The sequence below is a fragment of the Lagopus muta genome, chromosome W, assembly GCF_023343835.1.
Source record: "Lagopus muta isolate bLagMut1 chromosome W, bLagMut1 primary, whole genome shotgun sequence".
Classification (NCBI taxonomy): domain Eukaryota; kingdom Metazoa; phylum Chordata; class Aves; order Galliformes; family Phasianidae; genus Lagopus; species Lagopus muta.
In genome coordinates, this window is record NC_064471.1 from 166903 (window position 1) to 184197 (window position 17295).

At 48.9% G+C, this 17295-nt stretch overlaps 1 protein-coding gene across 1 annotated transcript; it reads right to left on the reverse strand.

Annotated features, from left to right (window-relative positions):
* Window positions 1-1500: 1500 nt before the first annotated feature.
* Window positions 1501-16494, reverse strand: LOC125686424 (uncharacterized). The gene is made up of 2 exons (XM_048930392.1): window positions 13817-16494; window positions 1501-1571 (listed from the first exon to the last, which is right to left on the reverse strand). The coding sequence occupies exons 1-2, from the start codon at window positions 15744-15746 to the stop codon at window positions 1561-1563; spliced, it is 1941 nt and encodes a 646-aa protein (XP_048786349.1). The 5' UTR covers window positions 15747-16494; the 3' UTR covers window positions 1501-1560.
* Window positions 16495-17295: the final 801 nt, after the last annotated feature.

Below are 17295 nucleotides of genomic sequence, written 5' to 3' on the forward strand. Positions count from 1 at the left end.
CTACTTCAGAAGCAGCCCAAACCCCCTCATAAGCAGCTAAGATCTCCTTCGCATTTGGAGTGTAGCCCTCTTCCGACCCCCTGTAGGCTCGACTCCAGAATCCCAGGGGTGGGCCTCAGGTCTCTCCTGAGGCTCTTTGCCAGAAACTCCAAGTGGGACCGTTCTCTCCAGCAGCAGTATAGAGGATGTTCTTTACATCCTGTCCCATCCGTACTGGCCCTAGGGCCACGGCACGGGCTATCTCCTGTTTAATCTGTTCAAAAGCCTGCTGCTACTCAGGGCCCCATGTAAACTCATTTCTCATTCGCATCACATAATAAAGGGGGCTTACAATGAGGCTGTAGTTTGGAACATGCATTCTCCAAAAGCCTCCTGCACCCAGAAAAGATTGTGTCTCTCTTTTGCTAGTGGGTGGAGACATAGCAGTGATTTTGTTGATCACATCTGTCGGGATGTGACGACGGCCATCTTGCCACTTTATACTTAGGAACTGAATCTCCTGGGCAGGTCCTTTCACTTTGCTACGCTTAATAGCAAAACCAGCTTGCAGAAGAATTTGGATTATTCGCTCTCCTTTCGTGAAGACTCCTTCTGCTGTATCGCCCCACACAATGATGTCATCAATGTACTGCAGGTGCTCAGGAGCACTGCCCTGTTCCAATACAGTTTGGATCAACCCATGGCAAATGGTCGGGCTGTGTTTCCACCCCTGGGGCAAACGGTTCCAGGTATACTGAATGCCCCTCCATGTGAAAGCAAACTGTGGCTTACATTCTTTGGCCAAAGGGATGGAAAAGAAGGCATTAGCAATGTCAATGGTGGCATACCATTTGGCCGCTTTTGACTCCAGTTCATACTGGAGTTCTAACATGTCCGGCACAGCAGCACTAAGTGGGGGTGTGACTTCATTCAGGCCACGGTAGTCCACCGTCAGCCTCCATTCTCCACTGGCTTTACGCACTGGCCATATGGGGCTGTTAAAAGGCGAGTGAGTTTTGCTGATTACTCCCTGGCTCTCTAGTTGGCGAATTAACTTATGAATGGGGAGCAAAGAATCCCTGTTGGTGCGGTACTGCCGCCTGTGCACCGTTTTTGTAGCAATCGGTACGTGTTGCTCTTTTACTCGCAGCAGCCCCACAACAGATGGATCTTCTGACAGGCCAGGCAAAACAGACAGCTGCTTAATGTTGTCTGTGTCCACAGCAGCTATTCCAAAGGCCCATCGATACCCCTTAGGATCCTTGAAATGCCCCCTTCTGAGATAATCAATACCTAGTATACATGGAGCCCCTGGGCCCGTCACAATAGGATGTTTTTGCCAGTCCTTACCAGTGAGGCTTATCTCAGCCTCCAACACAGTCAATTCTTGAGAGCCCCCGGTCACTCCAGAAATATGGATTGATTCTGTCCCTTCATGACTCGAGGGCATCAGAGCGCACTGTGCACCAGTGTCCACCAGGGCCTTATATTTCAGTGGTTCTGATGTGCCAGGCCATCGAATCCACACAGTCCAATATACTCTATTATCCCTTTCCCCCCCCGACTGAGGGCAGGGCCCCTCTATTCATTACCTGTGGTAACTGGAGCAACTGCACTGGTGGTTGATCTGCCTTGTAATTCTTTCACCCGTGCTCGCAGTAGGTTGACCGTGCCACTTCCTCATGTCTTCTCCATGGTCACGTAGGTAATACCATAGGACAATTCGCGGTGTATTATCCCTTACTTGAGCTGGAGAGCCAAAACCAAAACAAAAACATAGAACCATGACACTACTTATGTATCTCTTGTGACAAACGCCATTCCATATCAGTGTTGTTTGGTACGTGGGCAAGCTAAGGATTTAATCTTGTTGTCCCCGATGATTTTAAGGCAAGAAATCAAACTGTTGCAGGGTTTGAGTCACTGTCCTGGTGGGTGATGATCAACAAGAATATAGATTGGATTAACTACATCTGTTATAATCAACGGAGATTTACAAATTATACAAAGAGTGCAATAAAGGGAATTGCAGGACAGTTAGATGCCACAAGTAGGATGTCCTAAGATATGATACCAGAGTGTATACGCAATGCTGGGTACCCGTTGTTGCACCTTCATCCCAGTGGCACAGCTCTGGATGACATAATAACGAAGGCATTGCAAGGGCTTGGTACCACCCTTGTCAATGAAGTGGCAGAAAAATCAGGAATAGATACTTCTGTCACTGGATGGTTGGAGTCCTGCTTTGGTGAATGGAAGGGGTGACTGTATCCACATTTACTTCTTTGATAGTAGCAGCAGGAGCCGTGATAGCCACTGATTGCTGCGATATCCCCTTTGCGAGGGGACTAGTAGAGTGATTGATAGAGAGAGCACTAGTGAAGCAAGCACTAATGGAGCTATCATATTTGGATAAAATGATGGTATCAGAGGAGATGGGAGATAAAGAAAGTGAAGATGAGGGAGATGTCTATAAAAGTAAACCTTAAAAAGAAAAAAAAGGGGATTACAGAAATCAACAATGTATAAAAAAGAAAAAGGGGGGAATTGTGGGAATCAAATGTTGTTTCTGCATTAGAATAGTGTAGTATTATTTTTATTTCATGATCTCTGCTATCATAGTTTTTTTTGGGAGTCCTTCTTCTTAACTTGGGGAAGATCTCTGGTAAGTTTACATCACTTATCGTATAGACGAACCTTCCCAGGACCGCACACTCTGTATATAGGTGTATATATGTATATTTTGTCATACACACTTCAAGAATATCCTGCACGAGAGCAAACCAGAGAACAAGCCATGGCATGCCTGAGGAAGCGCCTGAAGAGACATTGGGAAGGCCTGACATCATCCCCCAGTGCTCTTTGTTTAACAATGATGACTTTAAAGAAAATCACCATACCAATAGGACAAGGAGAGCACCGAGACATCTTGGAAACAACAGGATGACTACTGACTGGCACCAGATAACAAATAAATGAAATAGCAAATGTCAACCTTCTGATAAGATTGTGAACCTGGAGTACCCAGCCATTGGGGAATCAGGGGAGGGGGGAGGCAAGGGGGAGAAAACAGGGTATAAAGGTTGTCATGTTGTGTCCTTAGGTGCGCTGTTTTGAACGCCCGCCACTGCAATCGCAAATACATTCTGCTTTTATCAGAGATACCGTCCTGACAAAAATTATTAGGATATTTCACAGAATCACAGAATTGTAGGGGTTGGAAGGGACCTCCAGAGATCATCGAGTCCAACCCCCCTGCCAAAGCAGGTTCCCTACACCAGGTCGCACAGGTAGGCATCCAGGCAGGTCTTGAACATCTCCAGAGAAGGAGACTCCACCACCTCCCTGGGCAGCCTGTTCCAGTGCTCCGTCACCCTCCCTGTAAAGAAGTTCTTGCGCATGTTTGCACGGAACTTCCTATGCTGCAGTTTCCAGCCATTTCCCCTTGTCCTGTCTCCACATACTGCTGAAAAGAGTCTGGCCTCACCATTCTGCCCCCCACACCGTAGATATTTATAGACCTGGATCAGGTCCCCTCTCAGTCTTCTTTTCTCAAGGCTGAACAAGCCCAGTTCACTCAGCCTTTCTTCATAGGAGAGATGCTCCAGGCCCTTCACCATCTTCGTGGCCCTCTGCTGGACTCTTTCCAAGAGATCCCTGTCTTTTTTGTACTGGGGAGCCCAGAACTGGACGCAGTACTCCAGGTGAGGTCTTACCAGGGTAGAGTAGATGGGGAGGATCACCTCCCTCGACCTGCTGAACACGCTCTTTTTAATGCACCCCAGTAAGCCATTGGCCTTTTTGGCCACAAGGGCACACTGCTGGCTCATGGCCAACCTGTCGTCCACCAGGACACCCAGGTCCCTTTCCGCAGTGCTCCCCTCCAGCAGGTCATCCCCCAGCCTGTACTGGTGCATGGAATTATTCCTCCCCAGATGCAAGACTCTACACTTGCTTTTGTTAAACCTCATCCGGTTTTTTTCTGCCCAGCTCTCCAGCCTATCCAGGTCTTGCTGAATGGCAACACAGCCTTCAGGTGTGTCAGCCAATCCTCCCAACTTCGTATCATCAGCAAATTTGCTGAGGGTGGCCATTATCCCCTCATCAAGGTCATTGATGAAGATGTTGAACAAGACCGGACCCAGCACAGACCCCTGAGGAACACCGCTAGTTACAGGCCTCCAACCGGACTCTGCACCACCAACAACGACCCTCTGTGCTCTGCCAGTCAGCCAGTTCTCAACCCACCTCACTATCCACTCATCTATCCCACACTTCCTCAGCTTTGTTATAAGGATGTCGTGCGGGACAGCATCAAATGCCTTGCTGAAATCAAGGTAGACTACATCCACTGCTCTCCCCCTATCCACCCAGCCAGAGACAACATCATAGAAGGCTACCAGGTTGGTCAAGCACGACCTCCCCCTTGTGAACCCGTGCTGACTACTCCTGATAACCTCCTCTTCTTCCAGTTGTCTGGAGATGACATCCAGCACAAGCTGTTCCATCACCTTTCCAGGGACAGAGGTGAGGCTGACTGGCCTATAATTTCCTGGGTCTTCCTTCTTGCCTTTTTTGAACACCGGGGTGACGTTGGCTATCTTCCAGTCTTCAGGCACCTCCCCCGTCTTCCAAGACTTCTCAAAGATGACAGAAAGCGGTTCAGCAATCACCTCTGCCAGCTCCCTCAGCACCCCTGGATGAATCCCATCGGGTCCCATGGATTTGTGAACATTGATGTTGCCTAGGCGCTCCCGGACCACCTCTTCCCTGACAGAACGGAGGTCTTCCTGGAGGTTAGTGAGAGGATCTGGGGAATTGGTCTCAGATTCCCGAGGGGGAGCTTTTTCACTGAAAACAGAAGCAAAGAAGGCATTCAGTATCTCCGCCTTCTCAGCATCCCCTGTTACCAGAACACCCCCGTCACTTAGCAGGGGAGCCACATTCTCCCTAGTCTTCCTTTTACTGTTAGTGTACTTGAAAAAACCTTTTTTATTATCCTTTATTCCCTTCGCCAGATTTAATTCCAGGCGGGCTTTAGCCTTCCTTGTCGCATCCCTGCAGACCCTGACAACATTCCTGTATTCTTCCCAAGTAGTCAGACCCTTTTTCCACATTTCATGGGCCTTCTTTCCTTTGAGTTTGTGCACGAGCTCCTTGCTCATCCACACAGGTCTCCTGCCACCCTTTCCCCATTTCTTCCTCACAGGGACACACCGATCCTGAGCTTGGAAGAAGAGCTGCTTAAATGCCGACCAGCTCTCACAGGCCCCCTTGCCTTCCAACACCCTAGCCCATGAGACAGCTCCAAGTAGGCCCCGGAAGAGATCGAAGTTGGCTCTCCTGAAGTCCAGGATAGCAATCCTACTTTTTGCTTCACTTTTTCCACTCAGGATCTTGAACTCCACCATCTCGTGGTCACTACAACCCAAGCTGCCCCCGACCTTTACCTCCCTGACAAGCCCTTCTCTATTAGTGAGAATAAGGTCCAGCAGTACCCCTCTCCTTGTCGATTCCTCAGCCACCTGCGTCAGGAAGTTGTCTTCAACACATTGCAGGAACCGTCTGGACCGCGCATGCCTAGCCACATTGCTTTTCCAGCAAATATCTGGATAATTGAAGTCCCCCATAAGCACCAGCGCCTGGGATCGTGACGCTGCTTCCAACTGTTTGTGGAAGGCCTCATCAACCTCTTCCTCCTGATCAGGGGGCCTGTAGCACACACCCACAACGGTGTCAGCCATACCAGCCCGCCCCTTGATTCTTACCCACAAGCTCTCCACTGCTACGCCACTCTCCCCCAGGTGGAGTTCAATACATTCAAGCTGCTCTCTTACATAAAGAGCAACTCCACCACCCCGCCTCACCGGCCGATCTTCCCTAAAAAGCACATAGCCCTCCATGACAACATTCCAGTCATGCGAGCTGTCCCACGTCTCCATGATCGCAATGAGATTGTAGCCATGTGACCGCACGCAGATCTCCAACTCTTCCTGTTTATTTCCCATACTGCGCGCATTAGTGTATAGACACTTCAGGGAGGCAGCATTCCCCTGCCACACTCCATCCCTTCGAACTCCACCCTCGTCACCCATCAAGTTCACTTTTGAACCTTGAAATACCTGAACCTCAGCAGTCCTCATTTTGTCCCCTTCCCCCTTCTTACCTAGTTTAAAGACCTTTCAATGAGGCCCGCCAGCTCCTGAGCTAGGATCCTTTTACCCCTTGCAGACAGTTGAGCTCCATCTGCAGCCGTCATGCCAGGAGCTGAGTAAATTGCCCCATGGTCAAAAAAAACAGTTCTTCTGCCTGCACCAGCCTCTAAGCCATTTATTGATGAGGAGGGCTTTTATGATCCTCTCAGAGTCCTTCCCCGCCACTGAAGGGATAGAAGAGAAGACCACCTGCACTCCCGCACCATCCAGTACCCTCCCCAGACCCTTGAAGTCATTCCTGATAGCCCTTAGGCTTCTCTTGGCAGCATCATCACTGCCAACCTGAACTACCAATAAGGGGCAGTAGTCAGACGGGCGAATAAGCCCAGGCAGCTTTCTAGAGATGTCCCTGACCCGTGCCCCAGGGAGGCAGCACACTTCCCTCCGGGTGGGGTCAGGACGACATATCGGGCCCTCAGTTCCTTTTAGAAGGGAATCACCTACAACTATGACCCTCCTTTCTTTACCAGAAGAGGCGGTCTTCAAGCATGGAGCTGACCGCCTCTCCTTAGCAAAGCTCAGAGGCTGTTCCACCACCTCATTCTCAGCCTCCTCACCCTCCAGTTCCAGGGTTTCAAACCTATTACTTAGGGGCACCTAAGGAACCAAGGTAGGTCGGGGAGGGCACCGCCTGCATCGCTGAGGTGGGACATGCTGCCATTCCTCTTCTCCTCCCAAGTCAGCTCTCTCGGTTTGACTACAGTAAGGCAGAGAGTCCACTACAGGCTGGGGGTTGCAATCTCTGCTTGTTTCTCACAGAGAGTTACACCACCAGTCTATCACCCTCTCGCAGTCCCTAATGGATCTTAACCGCTCCACCTCCTCCCTAAGCCCTACCACAAGGCTGAGCAGCTCATCCAACTGTTTGCACCTCACGCAGGTGGCATCCCTCCCATCGTCCCCCAGCAGCAGAAGTCAGGCACTCCCTGCAGCCAGAGACTTGAACCGCTGCAGTTCTGGGCAGTCCCTCTGTCTGGGTCACCACAGACTTGTTGGAGCATGCCCGACAACTGATAGAAACCATGTTTGAACTTACAGTCACTGGGTCAACGAGTGGGAGAGAGGTCACCTGAACAAGGACAAGAACAATTATGTGTCCTGCCACAAGACCAACCTTCCTCACCTACCGGTGCGGCAATGGGCAGCGAGGGCTGCACTCACACACTGCCAGCACTCCTTGTTAGCAGCTAGTAGTGGGCAGCAACACCCTTTTTTCACCAGGTACGCTAAGTATGCTAAGTGGGCGGGAGCTAGCTCCCAGGGACTGCTTTTAGCCTCACAGAAAAAGGTCAAGGTTAATCACAGAGATAAGGGGAGGCGGCGCCGGCTCCACCCCTACTGTCTCAGCAGCCCACCCACCAGCTGCCAGCTGCTGCCACCCCCAACACAGTGCTTTTGCTGGTTCAAAACAACTATGAAAAGCGCTTTATGGACGGCCTTCTTGGCTTTTTTGGCTTTAGCTCCCTTGCCCAGTGCCGTCTTACCTGCCCTGAAGCTGGTCTCCGCAGCAACGACCGTTACACACGACAGCAGAGTGTTTAAACTCTACCGCGAATGTGCCGGCTCCACCCCTGCTGTGTCAGCAGCGCGCCCACCAGCTGCCAGCAGCTGCCACCCCCAGCACCAGCACAGTGCTTTTGCTGGTTCAAAACAGCTCTAACAAGAGCTTTTTGGACGGCCTTGTTGGCTTTTTTGGCTTTAGCTCCCTTGCCCAGTGCCGTCTTACCTGCCCTGAAGCTGGTCTCCGCAGCAACGCCCGTTTCACACAGCAGGAGAGGGTTCAAACTCTACCGCGAATGTGCCGGCTCCACCCCTGCTGTCTCAGCAGCCTGCCCACCAGCTGCCAGCTGCTACCACCCCCAAAAGAACGGTGCTTTTGCTGGTTCAAAACAGCTCTAAAAAGAGTTTTTTGGACGTTCTTCTTGGCTTTTTTGGCTTTAGCGCCATTGCCCAGTGCAGTCGTACCTGCCCTGAAGCTGGGCTCCGTGCAACGGCAGTTTCACATGGCAGGAGAGTGTTTAAACTCTACCGCTAATGTGCCGGCTCTACCCCTGCTGTCTCAGCAGCCCGCCCACCAGCAGCCCGCTGCTGCCACCCCCAGCACCGTGGTTTTGCTGGTTCAAAACAGCTCTAAAAAGAGCTTTTTGGACATCCTTCTTGGCTTTAGCTCCAATGCCCAGTGCTGTCTTACCTGCCCTGAATTTGGCCTGCGCAGCAATGACCCCCACGGCACGACTGTCCCCCACGACATCCTTATAACAAAGCTGAGGAAGTGCGGGATAGATGAGTGGACAGTGAGGTGGGTTGAGAACTGGCTGACTGGCAGAGCACAGAGGGTCGTTGTTGGTGGTGCACAGTCCGGTTGGAGGCCTGTAACTAGCGGTGTTCCTCAGGGGTCTGTGCTGGGTCCGGTCTTGTTCAACATCTTCATCAATGACCTTGATGAGGGGATAATAGCCACCCTCAGCAAATTTGCTGATGATACGAAGTTGGGAGGATTGGCTGACACACCTGAAGGCTGTGTTGCCATTCAGCAAGACCTGGATAGGCTGGAGAGCTGGGCAGAAAAAAACCGGATGAGGTTTAACAAAAGCAAGTGTAGAGTCTTGCATCTGGGGAGGAATAATTCCATGCACCAGTACAGGCTGGGGGATGACCTGCTGGAGGGGAGCACTGCGGAAAGGGACCTGGGTGTCCTGGTGGACGACAGGTTGGCCATGAGCCAGCAGTGTGCCCTTGTGACCCAAAAGACCAAGGGCTTACTGGGGTGCATTAAAAAGAGCGTGTCCAGCAGGTCAAAAAAGATGATCCTCCCCCTCTACTCTACTCTGGTAAGACATCACCTGGACAAGGGGAAACGGCTGGAAACAGCAGCATAGGAAGTTCCGCACAAACATGCGCAAGAACTTCTTTACAGTGAGGGTGAGGGAGCACTGGAACAGGCTGCCCAGGGAGGTGGTGGTGACTCCTTCTCTGGAGATGTTCAAGACCTGCCTGGATACCTACCAGTGCAACCTACTGTAGGGAACCTGCTTTGGCAAGGGGGTTGGGCAAGATGATCTCTGGAAATCTCTTACAACCCCTACAATTCTGTGATTCTGTGATTCGGTGACCGTTTCACACAGCAGGAGAGAGTTTAAAATCCACCACGAATGCGCCGGCTCCACCCCTGCTGTCTCAGCAGCCCGCCCACCAGCTGCCAGCTCCTGCCACCCCCATGTCATGGTTCTATGTTTTTTGTTTGTTTTTTTTTGTTTTTGGGTTTCAGTATTCCACATCAAAAAATCATGTAGTGTACGGGGCATTAAAGTGTCACTGCCCCAATTCCAAGTACCTATCCCTGTACATTACAGAAGTCACGGGATCTGGCCCTTCCGGGTGGGGGGGGGGGGGGGGGGGGGGCTCTCTTGCTGCCTGGCAGTGGGTGCTGGAGGGTGCTTTCCTAGCCGTTCCAAGCTTTTCAGGTTTGACTCGGTCCCGGGAACTCTCCCTCTCTCACCTTGTCTGATTTATTTATCTCAATTTCAATTAAATTGTATCTATTGTGTTATCTTGTATTCCAATATTATAGTAAAATAAGTTTTCCTCCATAGATTGTTGCCGCTGTTCTTTTCCTCCCTTCCTTCCTTCCCATTTTTGTGGGACTGGGGTGGGGGGGGAGGGCAGAGGCCTGTCGCCCCTATTACGGACATAGATTGATCTGGTCAACTCCGTGACAGATTTTGGCTCCCAACGTGGGGCAAGACTGCTTTTTAGCTTTTAGAACAAATCTTTTTTTCTCTCTGCTCTTAGAGAGCTTCGTTAGGGAGTGTCACGGATTTGACCAGATCAATCTATGTCCGTGACAGGGGCGACAGGCCTCTGCCCTCCCCCCTCCCCACCCCAGTCCCACAAAAATGGGAAGGAAGGAAGGGAGGAAAAGAACAGCGGCAACAATCTATGGAGGAAAACTTATTTTACTATAATATCGGAATACAAGATAACACAATAGATACAATTTAATTGAAATTGAGATGAATAAATCAGACAAGGTGAGAGAGGGAGAGTTCCCGGGACCCAGTCAGACCTGAAAAGCTTGGAACGGCTAGGAAAGCACCCTCCAGCACCCACTGCCAGGCAGCAAGAGAGCCCCCCCCCCCCCCCCCCCCCCCCACCCGGAAGGGCCAGATCCCGTGACTTCTGTAATGTACAGGGATAGGTACTTGGAATTGGGGCAGTGACACTTTAATGCCCCGTACACTACATGATGTTTTGATGTGCAATACTGAAACCCAAAAACAAAAAAAAAACAAACAAAAAACATAGAACCATGACATTCCACCCCTTATTCTACATCGTTACATCATGCTTAAAATATATATACATATATACAAACAAACAAAAAATGATTAAAATGCACACATGGCTATATACATATACATAGAATTAGTAACTGCACTCCCCCGGCGTTAAGTTTCCTTGTGGTACTCACTGGACATCCCCATTCTTCTGCATTACCCACCAAGTGGATCCTGGTCCCTGGGCAAAAACTGTACCACGGAGAGGTTTGCCCTTTCCAGAAGCTGGAAGAACCCAAACTGCCTTTCCTTACATGTTCTTTACATGTACAACAGGGACTTTATCTCCCTCTACGGTATGTAGGGAACTGGATTGGTTAGGACCATCACGATTAATAGATCCTCTGGTATTGACTAACCAGGTGGCTTCTGCCAAATGCTTCTCCCAGTGCTTAAATGTTCCGCCACCCAGTGCTTTTAGCATCGTTTTTAACAATCCATTGTATCGTTCAATTTTACCAGAGGCTGGTGCATGATAGGGAATATGGTAAATCCACTCGATGCCATGATCTTTGGCCCAAGTATTTACAAGAGAATTTTTGAAATGAGTCCCATTATCTGACTCAATCCTTTTTGGGGTGCCGTGTCGCCACAGGACTTGTTTCTCGAGACCCAGTATGGTGTTTCGGGCAGTAGCATGGGATACTGCATATGTTTCAAGCCACCCAGTGGTTGCCTCCACCATAGTAAGCACATAATGCTTACCATTGCGAGATCGTGGCAAGGTGATATAATCAACCTGCCATGCCTCCCCATATTTGTACTTTTGCCATCGCCCTTCCTCCCACAGAGGTTTCATCCTCTTGGCTTGTTTGATGATGGCACATGTTTCACAGTTATGAATAACCTGTGCAATGGCATCCATAGTTAAGTCCACCCCTCGGTCTCTAGCCCATTTGTATGTTGCATCTCTCCCTTGATGACCTGAGGTCTCATGGGCCCACCGAGCCAGAAATAATTCACCCTTGTTCTGCCAGTCCAGGTCTATTTGAGCCACCTCAATTCTGGCAGCTCGGTCTACCTGATGGTTATTTTGCTGTTCTTCAGTAGCCCGACTCTTGGGCACATGAGCATCTACATGGCGCACCTTCACAACCATATTCTTTGTTCGGGCAGCAATGTCTTTCCACAGTTCAGCAGCCCAAATAGGTTTACCCCTTCTTTGCCAGTTATTTTGCTCCCACTGCTGTAACCACCCCCATAAGGCATTTGCTACGATCCATGAGTCAGTGTAAAGATAGAGCATTGGCCACCTCTCCCGTTCAGCGACATCTAAGGCCAGTTGGACAGCCTTTACCTCTGCAAATTGGCTTGATTCGCCTTTCCCTTCAGTGGCCTCTGCAACTTGTCGTGTGGGGCTCCACACAGCAGATTTCCATCTGCGATGCTTTCCCACAATACGACACGATCCATCTGTGAACAGGGCATATTTCTTTTCATTCTCTGGTAGTTCATTGTATGGTGGGGCTTCTTTAGCACGTGATACTTCTTCTGCTGGTGGTGTTCCAAACTTTTTACCTTCAGGCCAGTCCATGATGACTTCTAGGATTCCTGGACGGCTGAGGTTCCCCATCCGTGCTCGTTGTGTAATCAGTGCAATCCACTTACTCCAAGTGGCATCAGTAGCATGATGGGTGGAGGGAACCTTTCCTTTAAACATCCAGTTCAGCACTGGCAGTCGAGGTGCCAGAAGGAGCTGTGTTTCAGTACCGACTACTTCGGAAGCAGCCCGAACCCCCTCATATGCAGCTAAGATCTCCCTCTCAGTTGGAGTGTAGTGCTCTTCAGACCCTCTGTATGCCCGACTCCAGAATCCCAGGGGTCGACCTCGGGTCTCTCCTGAGGCTCTTTGCCACAAACTCCAAGTGGGACCGTTCTCTCCAGCAGCAGTGTAGAGGATGTTCTTTATACCCTGCCCCGTTCGTACTGGTCCTAGGGCCACGGCACGGGCTATCTCCTGTTTAATCTGTTCAAAAGCCTGCTGCTGCTCAGGTTCCCATGTAAACTCATTTCTCATTCGCGTCACATAATAAAGGGGGCTTACAATGAGGCTGTAGTTTGGAACATGCATTCTCCAAAAGCCCACTGCACCCAGAAAAGATTGTGTCTCTCTTTTGCTAGTGGGTGGAGACATAGCAGTGATTTTGTCGATCACGTCTGTCGGAATGTGACGACGGCCATCTTGCCACTTTATACCTAGGAACTGAATCTCCTGGGCAGGTCCTTTCACTTTGCTTCGCTTAATAGCAAAACCAGCACTCAGAAGAATTTGGATCATCCTCTCTCCTTTTGTGAAGACTTCTTGTGCTGTATCGCCCCACACAATGATGTCATCAATGTACTGCAGGTGCTCAGGAGCGCTGCCCTGTTCCAATACAGTTTGAATCAACCCATGGCAAATGGTCGGGCTGTGTTTCCACCCCTGGGGCAAACGGTTCCAGGTATACTGAATGCCCCTCCATGTGAAAGCAAACTGTGGCTTACATTCTTTGGCCAAAGGGATGGAAAAGAAGGCATTAGCAATGTCAATGGTGGCATACCATTTGGCCGCTTTTGACTCCAGTTCATACTGGAGTTCTAACATGTCCGGCACAGCAGCACTCAGTGGGGGTGTGACTTCATTCAGGCCACGGTAGTCCACCGTCAGCCTCCATTCTCCACTGGCTTTACGCACTGGCCATATGGGGCTGTTAAAAGGCGAGTGAGTTTTGCTGATCACTCCCTGGCTCTCTAGTTGACGAATTAACTTATGAATGGGGAGCAAAGAATCCCTGTTGGTGCGGTACTGACGCCTGTGCACCACTTTTGTAGCAATTGCTACCTGTTGCTCTTTTACTCGCAGCAGCCCCACAACAGATGGATCTTCTGACAGGCCAGGCAAAACAGACAGCTGCTTAATGTTGTCTGTGTCCACAGCAGCTATTCCAAAGGCCCATCGATACCCCTTAGGATCCTTGAAATGCCCCCTTCTGAGATAATCAATACCTAGTATACATGGAGCCCCTGGGCCCGTCACAATAGGATGTTTTTGCCAGTCCTTACCAGTGAGGCTTATCTCGGCCTCCAACACAGTCAATTCTTGAGAGCCCCCGGTCACTCCAGAAATATGGATTGATTCTGTCCCTTCATGACTCGAGGGCATCAGAGTGCACTGTGCACCAGTGTCCACCAGGGCCTTATATTTCAGTGGTTCTGATGTGCCAGGCCATCGAATCCACACAGTCCAATATACTCTATTATCCCTTTCCCCCCCCTGACTGAGGGCAGGGCCCCTCTATTCATTACCTGTGGTAACTGGAGCAACTGCACTGGTGGTAGATCTGCCTTGTAATTCTTTCACCCGGGCTCGTAGTACAGGAGTAGGTTGACCGTGCCACTTCCCCATGTCTTCTCCATGGTCACGTAGGTAATACCATAAGGTAATTCGCGGTGCATTATTCCTTACTTGAGCCGGAGAGCGTCTGCCTCTAACAGCTGAGATTTTTGATCGTGCACGTAAGAAGGAAGGTTTATCGTCTTTAGTTAGGTGGGCTCGGATTATCTCCTTCATCTCCTTCACCTCCTTCGCTAGACTCATTTGATTATCCTGATCTTCATCCAGCGTCTCTGATACTGCTACAGGTTTGTCACGGTTAATCAGTTGAGACACTTGCTCTGTCATTCTTGATATTGCAGCAACGGCAGAATGAATTGGAGACAGCAATTGTTCGTAGTTTTGAAGCGTAACAATTAATTCATAAATTAAGGGCGTTCTCTGTTGTTCCTGGTATCTGTCACACGCTGACGTTAGTGTAGCGGCATATTTGTCCGGCGCTGTTGTCACAATTTTCTGCCATATCTCAGGCGTTGTCCTCACTCTTTCAGGGTCGCGGTTTTGTTGTGGGTGGTTAGGAACAAAGTCAGGGTCATACAACATTTCCACCACGCCTATTTCCCTCAAATACTGGATACCCTTTTCAACTGTATCCCATTTTTTCATTGCAATCTTCAAGCTATTTTTGAAGGGATACTTTTCCTTCACAGCTGTTAACACTCGTTCCCAGAGGGAGGCAGCCTCATCCGAACATCGACTAATTCCTCTATCAATAGCTGGATCTCTGGCAATGGCACCTAGTTGGCGAGCTTCATTACCATCCAGAGACAAGCTATGGGCCCCACTGTCCCAACAGCGAACCAACCAGGAAACAATACTTTCATTCAGGCGCCGTGTGAACTCCTTTCTTGAACCTTGGATTTCAGTCATCTTTAGAGGCCGGCGAGTAGTAATAGAGACTTCCTCTTCATCACTCTCTTCTGCATGTCTCTTAGTTTTCGCTTTTGCCTTTCGCGATGGTGGTGGTTCTGAGGAGGGCCCCTCGCCTGGATCTTCCTCCTCCTCCTCCTCTTCTTCTCTTTTTCGTTCAAGACGCGAAGACACTCGTTTCCATTTCTTGCCCTCCACAGGAGCAACCGGTATTGTTACTGGTGTCTCCTGTGATTGATTAGATTTGACTTGGGGATTTTCCCCTTTGGCTTGAACCTCAGCTCGGAAACTCTCTCTCTCCCGAATGGTATTATATAGGGCACGGTAAGCACAAGCCAAACCCCAAATAAGTTGTACCTCCTTAGATTTATGTAAGCCGCATAGTCCCTGACTCAAATACTGGCTTAGTTTCTCAGGATCCCACAGGTGTTCAAGAGTAAAATCCCATGACACTGCGGGTCCCCATGCTTCTAAGACCTTTCCTAAACCTCTCCATATCCCCTGCCAGTCATCATTCTCTAGTTTTGGAGAAGACTCCTTCCCCTTATTACAAATAAAGAATACATTCAGGAGAATTGATGACACGCACACCAACATGACTATTAATTCAGGATTCAAAAAACGTTTGACAAACCGAGAAGAAAACCCGGAGACTGGTCTGAACATCGTGTTGTTTGTAAAATTAGCTATTCCATTTGGGATGTAGTTGTTTGTGAAATTAGCCATTCCTTCTGGGATGTAGTTGTTTGTGAAATTAGCCATTCCTTCTGGAATGTAGATGTCAAAGTTCAAATCATACCACATTGCAAATAGGTAAAACATAGGTGTCTCCATCAGTGCCCTTAGATAGTTATATACGGATGCAATTCCAAAACACACAAGTGTGAGATGGATTATTGGCCAGTAGGTTGTGACTAACACCATTGCTTTAAATCCTTTACCCAGCACCCCCACGATAACGAGTGGGTTCATCGCTGGTGCTTGCTAAAAAAGGGTTAATGAATTGAAACTAACAAGAGGAGGGAAAAAAAAAAGAAAAAAGGCACTACTCAGACTAAGTAGTGCTCAAAGTTTACAAATATCCCAGAACACTGGCAGTACGCCTAATCTTTCAAGGTCAGGTTTTCCAGCACAGAAACCTGAACTACTGATAATGCTCCCTAACGAAGCTCTCTAAGAGCAGAGAAAAAAAAGAGATTCGTTCAAAAAGTTAAAAAGCAGTCGAGCCCCACGTTGGGCGCCAAAAATCTGTCACGGATTTGACCAGATCAATCTATGTCCGTGACAGGGGCGACAGGCCTCTGCCCTCCCCCCTCCCCACCCCAGTCCCACAAAAATGGGAAGGAAGGAAGGGAGGAAAAGAACAGCGGCAACAATCTATGGAGGAAAACTTATTTTACTATAATATTGGAATACAAGATAACACAATAGATACAATTTAATTGCAATTGAGATTAATAAATCAGACAAGATGAGAGAGAGAGAGCCCGGGACCGATTCAAACCTGGAAAGCTTGGAACGGCTAGGAAAGCACCCTCCAGCACCCACTGCCAGGCAGCAAGAGAGCGCCCCCCCCACCCGGAAGGGCCAGATCCCGTGACTTCTGTAATGTACAGGGATAGGTAGCTGGGATTGGGCAGTGACACTTTAATGCCCCGTACACTACATGATGTTTTGATGTGGAATACTGAAACCCAAAAACAAAAACAAAAAACATAGAACCATGACAGGGAGCATTATCAGTAGTTCAGGTTTCTGTGCTGGAAAACCTGACCTTGAAAGATTAGGCGTACTGCCAGTGTTCTGGGATATTTGTAAACTTTGAGCACTACTTCGTCTGAGTAGTGCCTTTTTTTCTTTTTTTTCCCTCCTCTTGTTAGCTTCAATTCATTAACCCTTTTTTAGCTAGCATCAGCAATGAACCCACTCGTTATCGTGGGGGTGCTGGGTAAAGGATTAAAAGCAATGGTGTTATTCACAACCTACTGGCCAATAATCCAGCTCATAATTATGTGTTGTGGAATTGCAACCATATATAGCTACCTAATGACACTGATGGAGACGCCTATGTTTTACCTATTTGCAATGTGGTATGATTTGAACTTTGACATCTACATCCCAGAAGGAATGGCTAATTTCTCAAACAACTACATCCCAGAAGGAATGGCTAATTTCACAAACAACTACATCCCAAATGGAATAGCTAATTTTACAAACAACACGATGTTCAGACCAGTCTCCGGGTTTTCTTCTCGGTTTGTCAAACATTTTTTGAATCCTGAATTAATACCCGTGTTGTTGTTCGCGTCATCAATTTTCCTGAATGTATTCCTATGCATTCGTATTAAGGGAAAGGAGTCTCTTCCAAAACTAGAGAATGATGACTGGCAGGGAATATGGAGAGTTTTAGGAAAGGTCTTAGAAGCATGGGGACCCGCAGTGTCATGGGATTTTACTCTTGAACACCTGTGGGATCCTGAGAAACTAAGCCAGTATTTGAGTCAGGGACTATGTGGCTTAC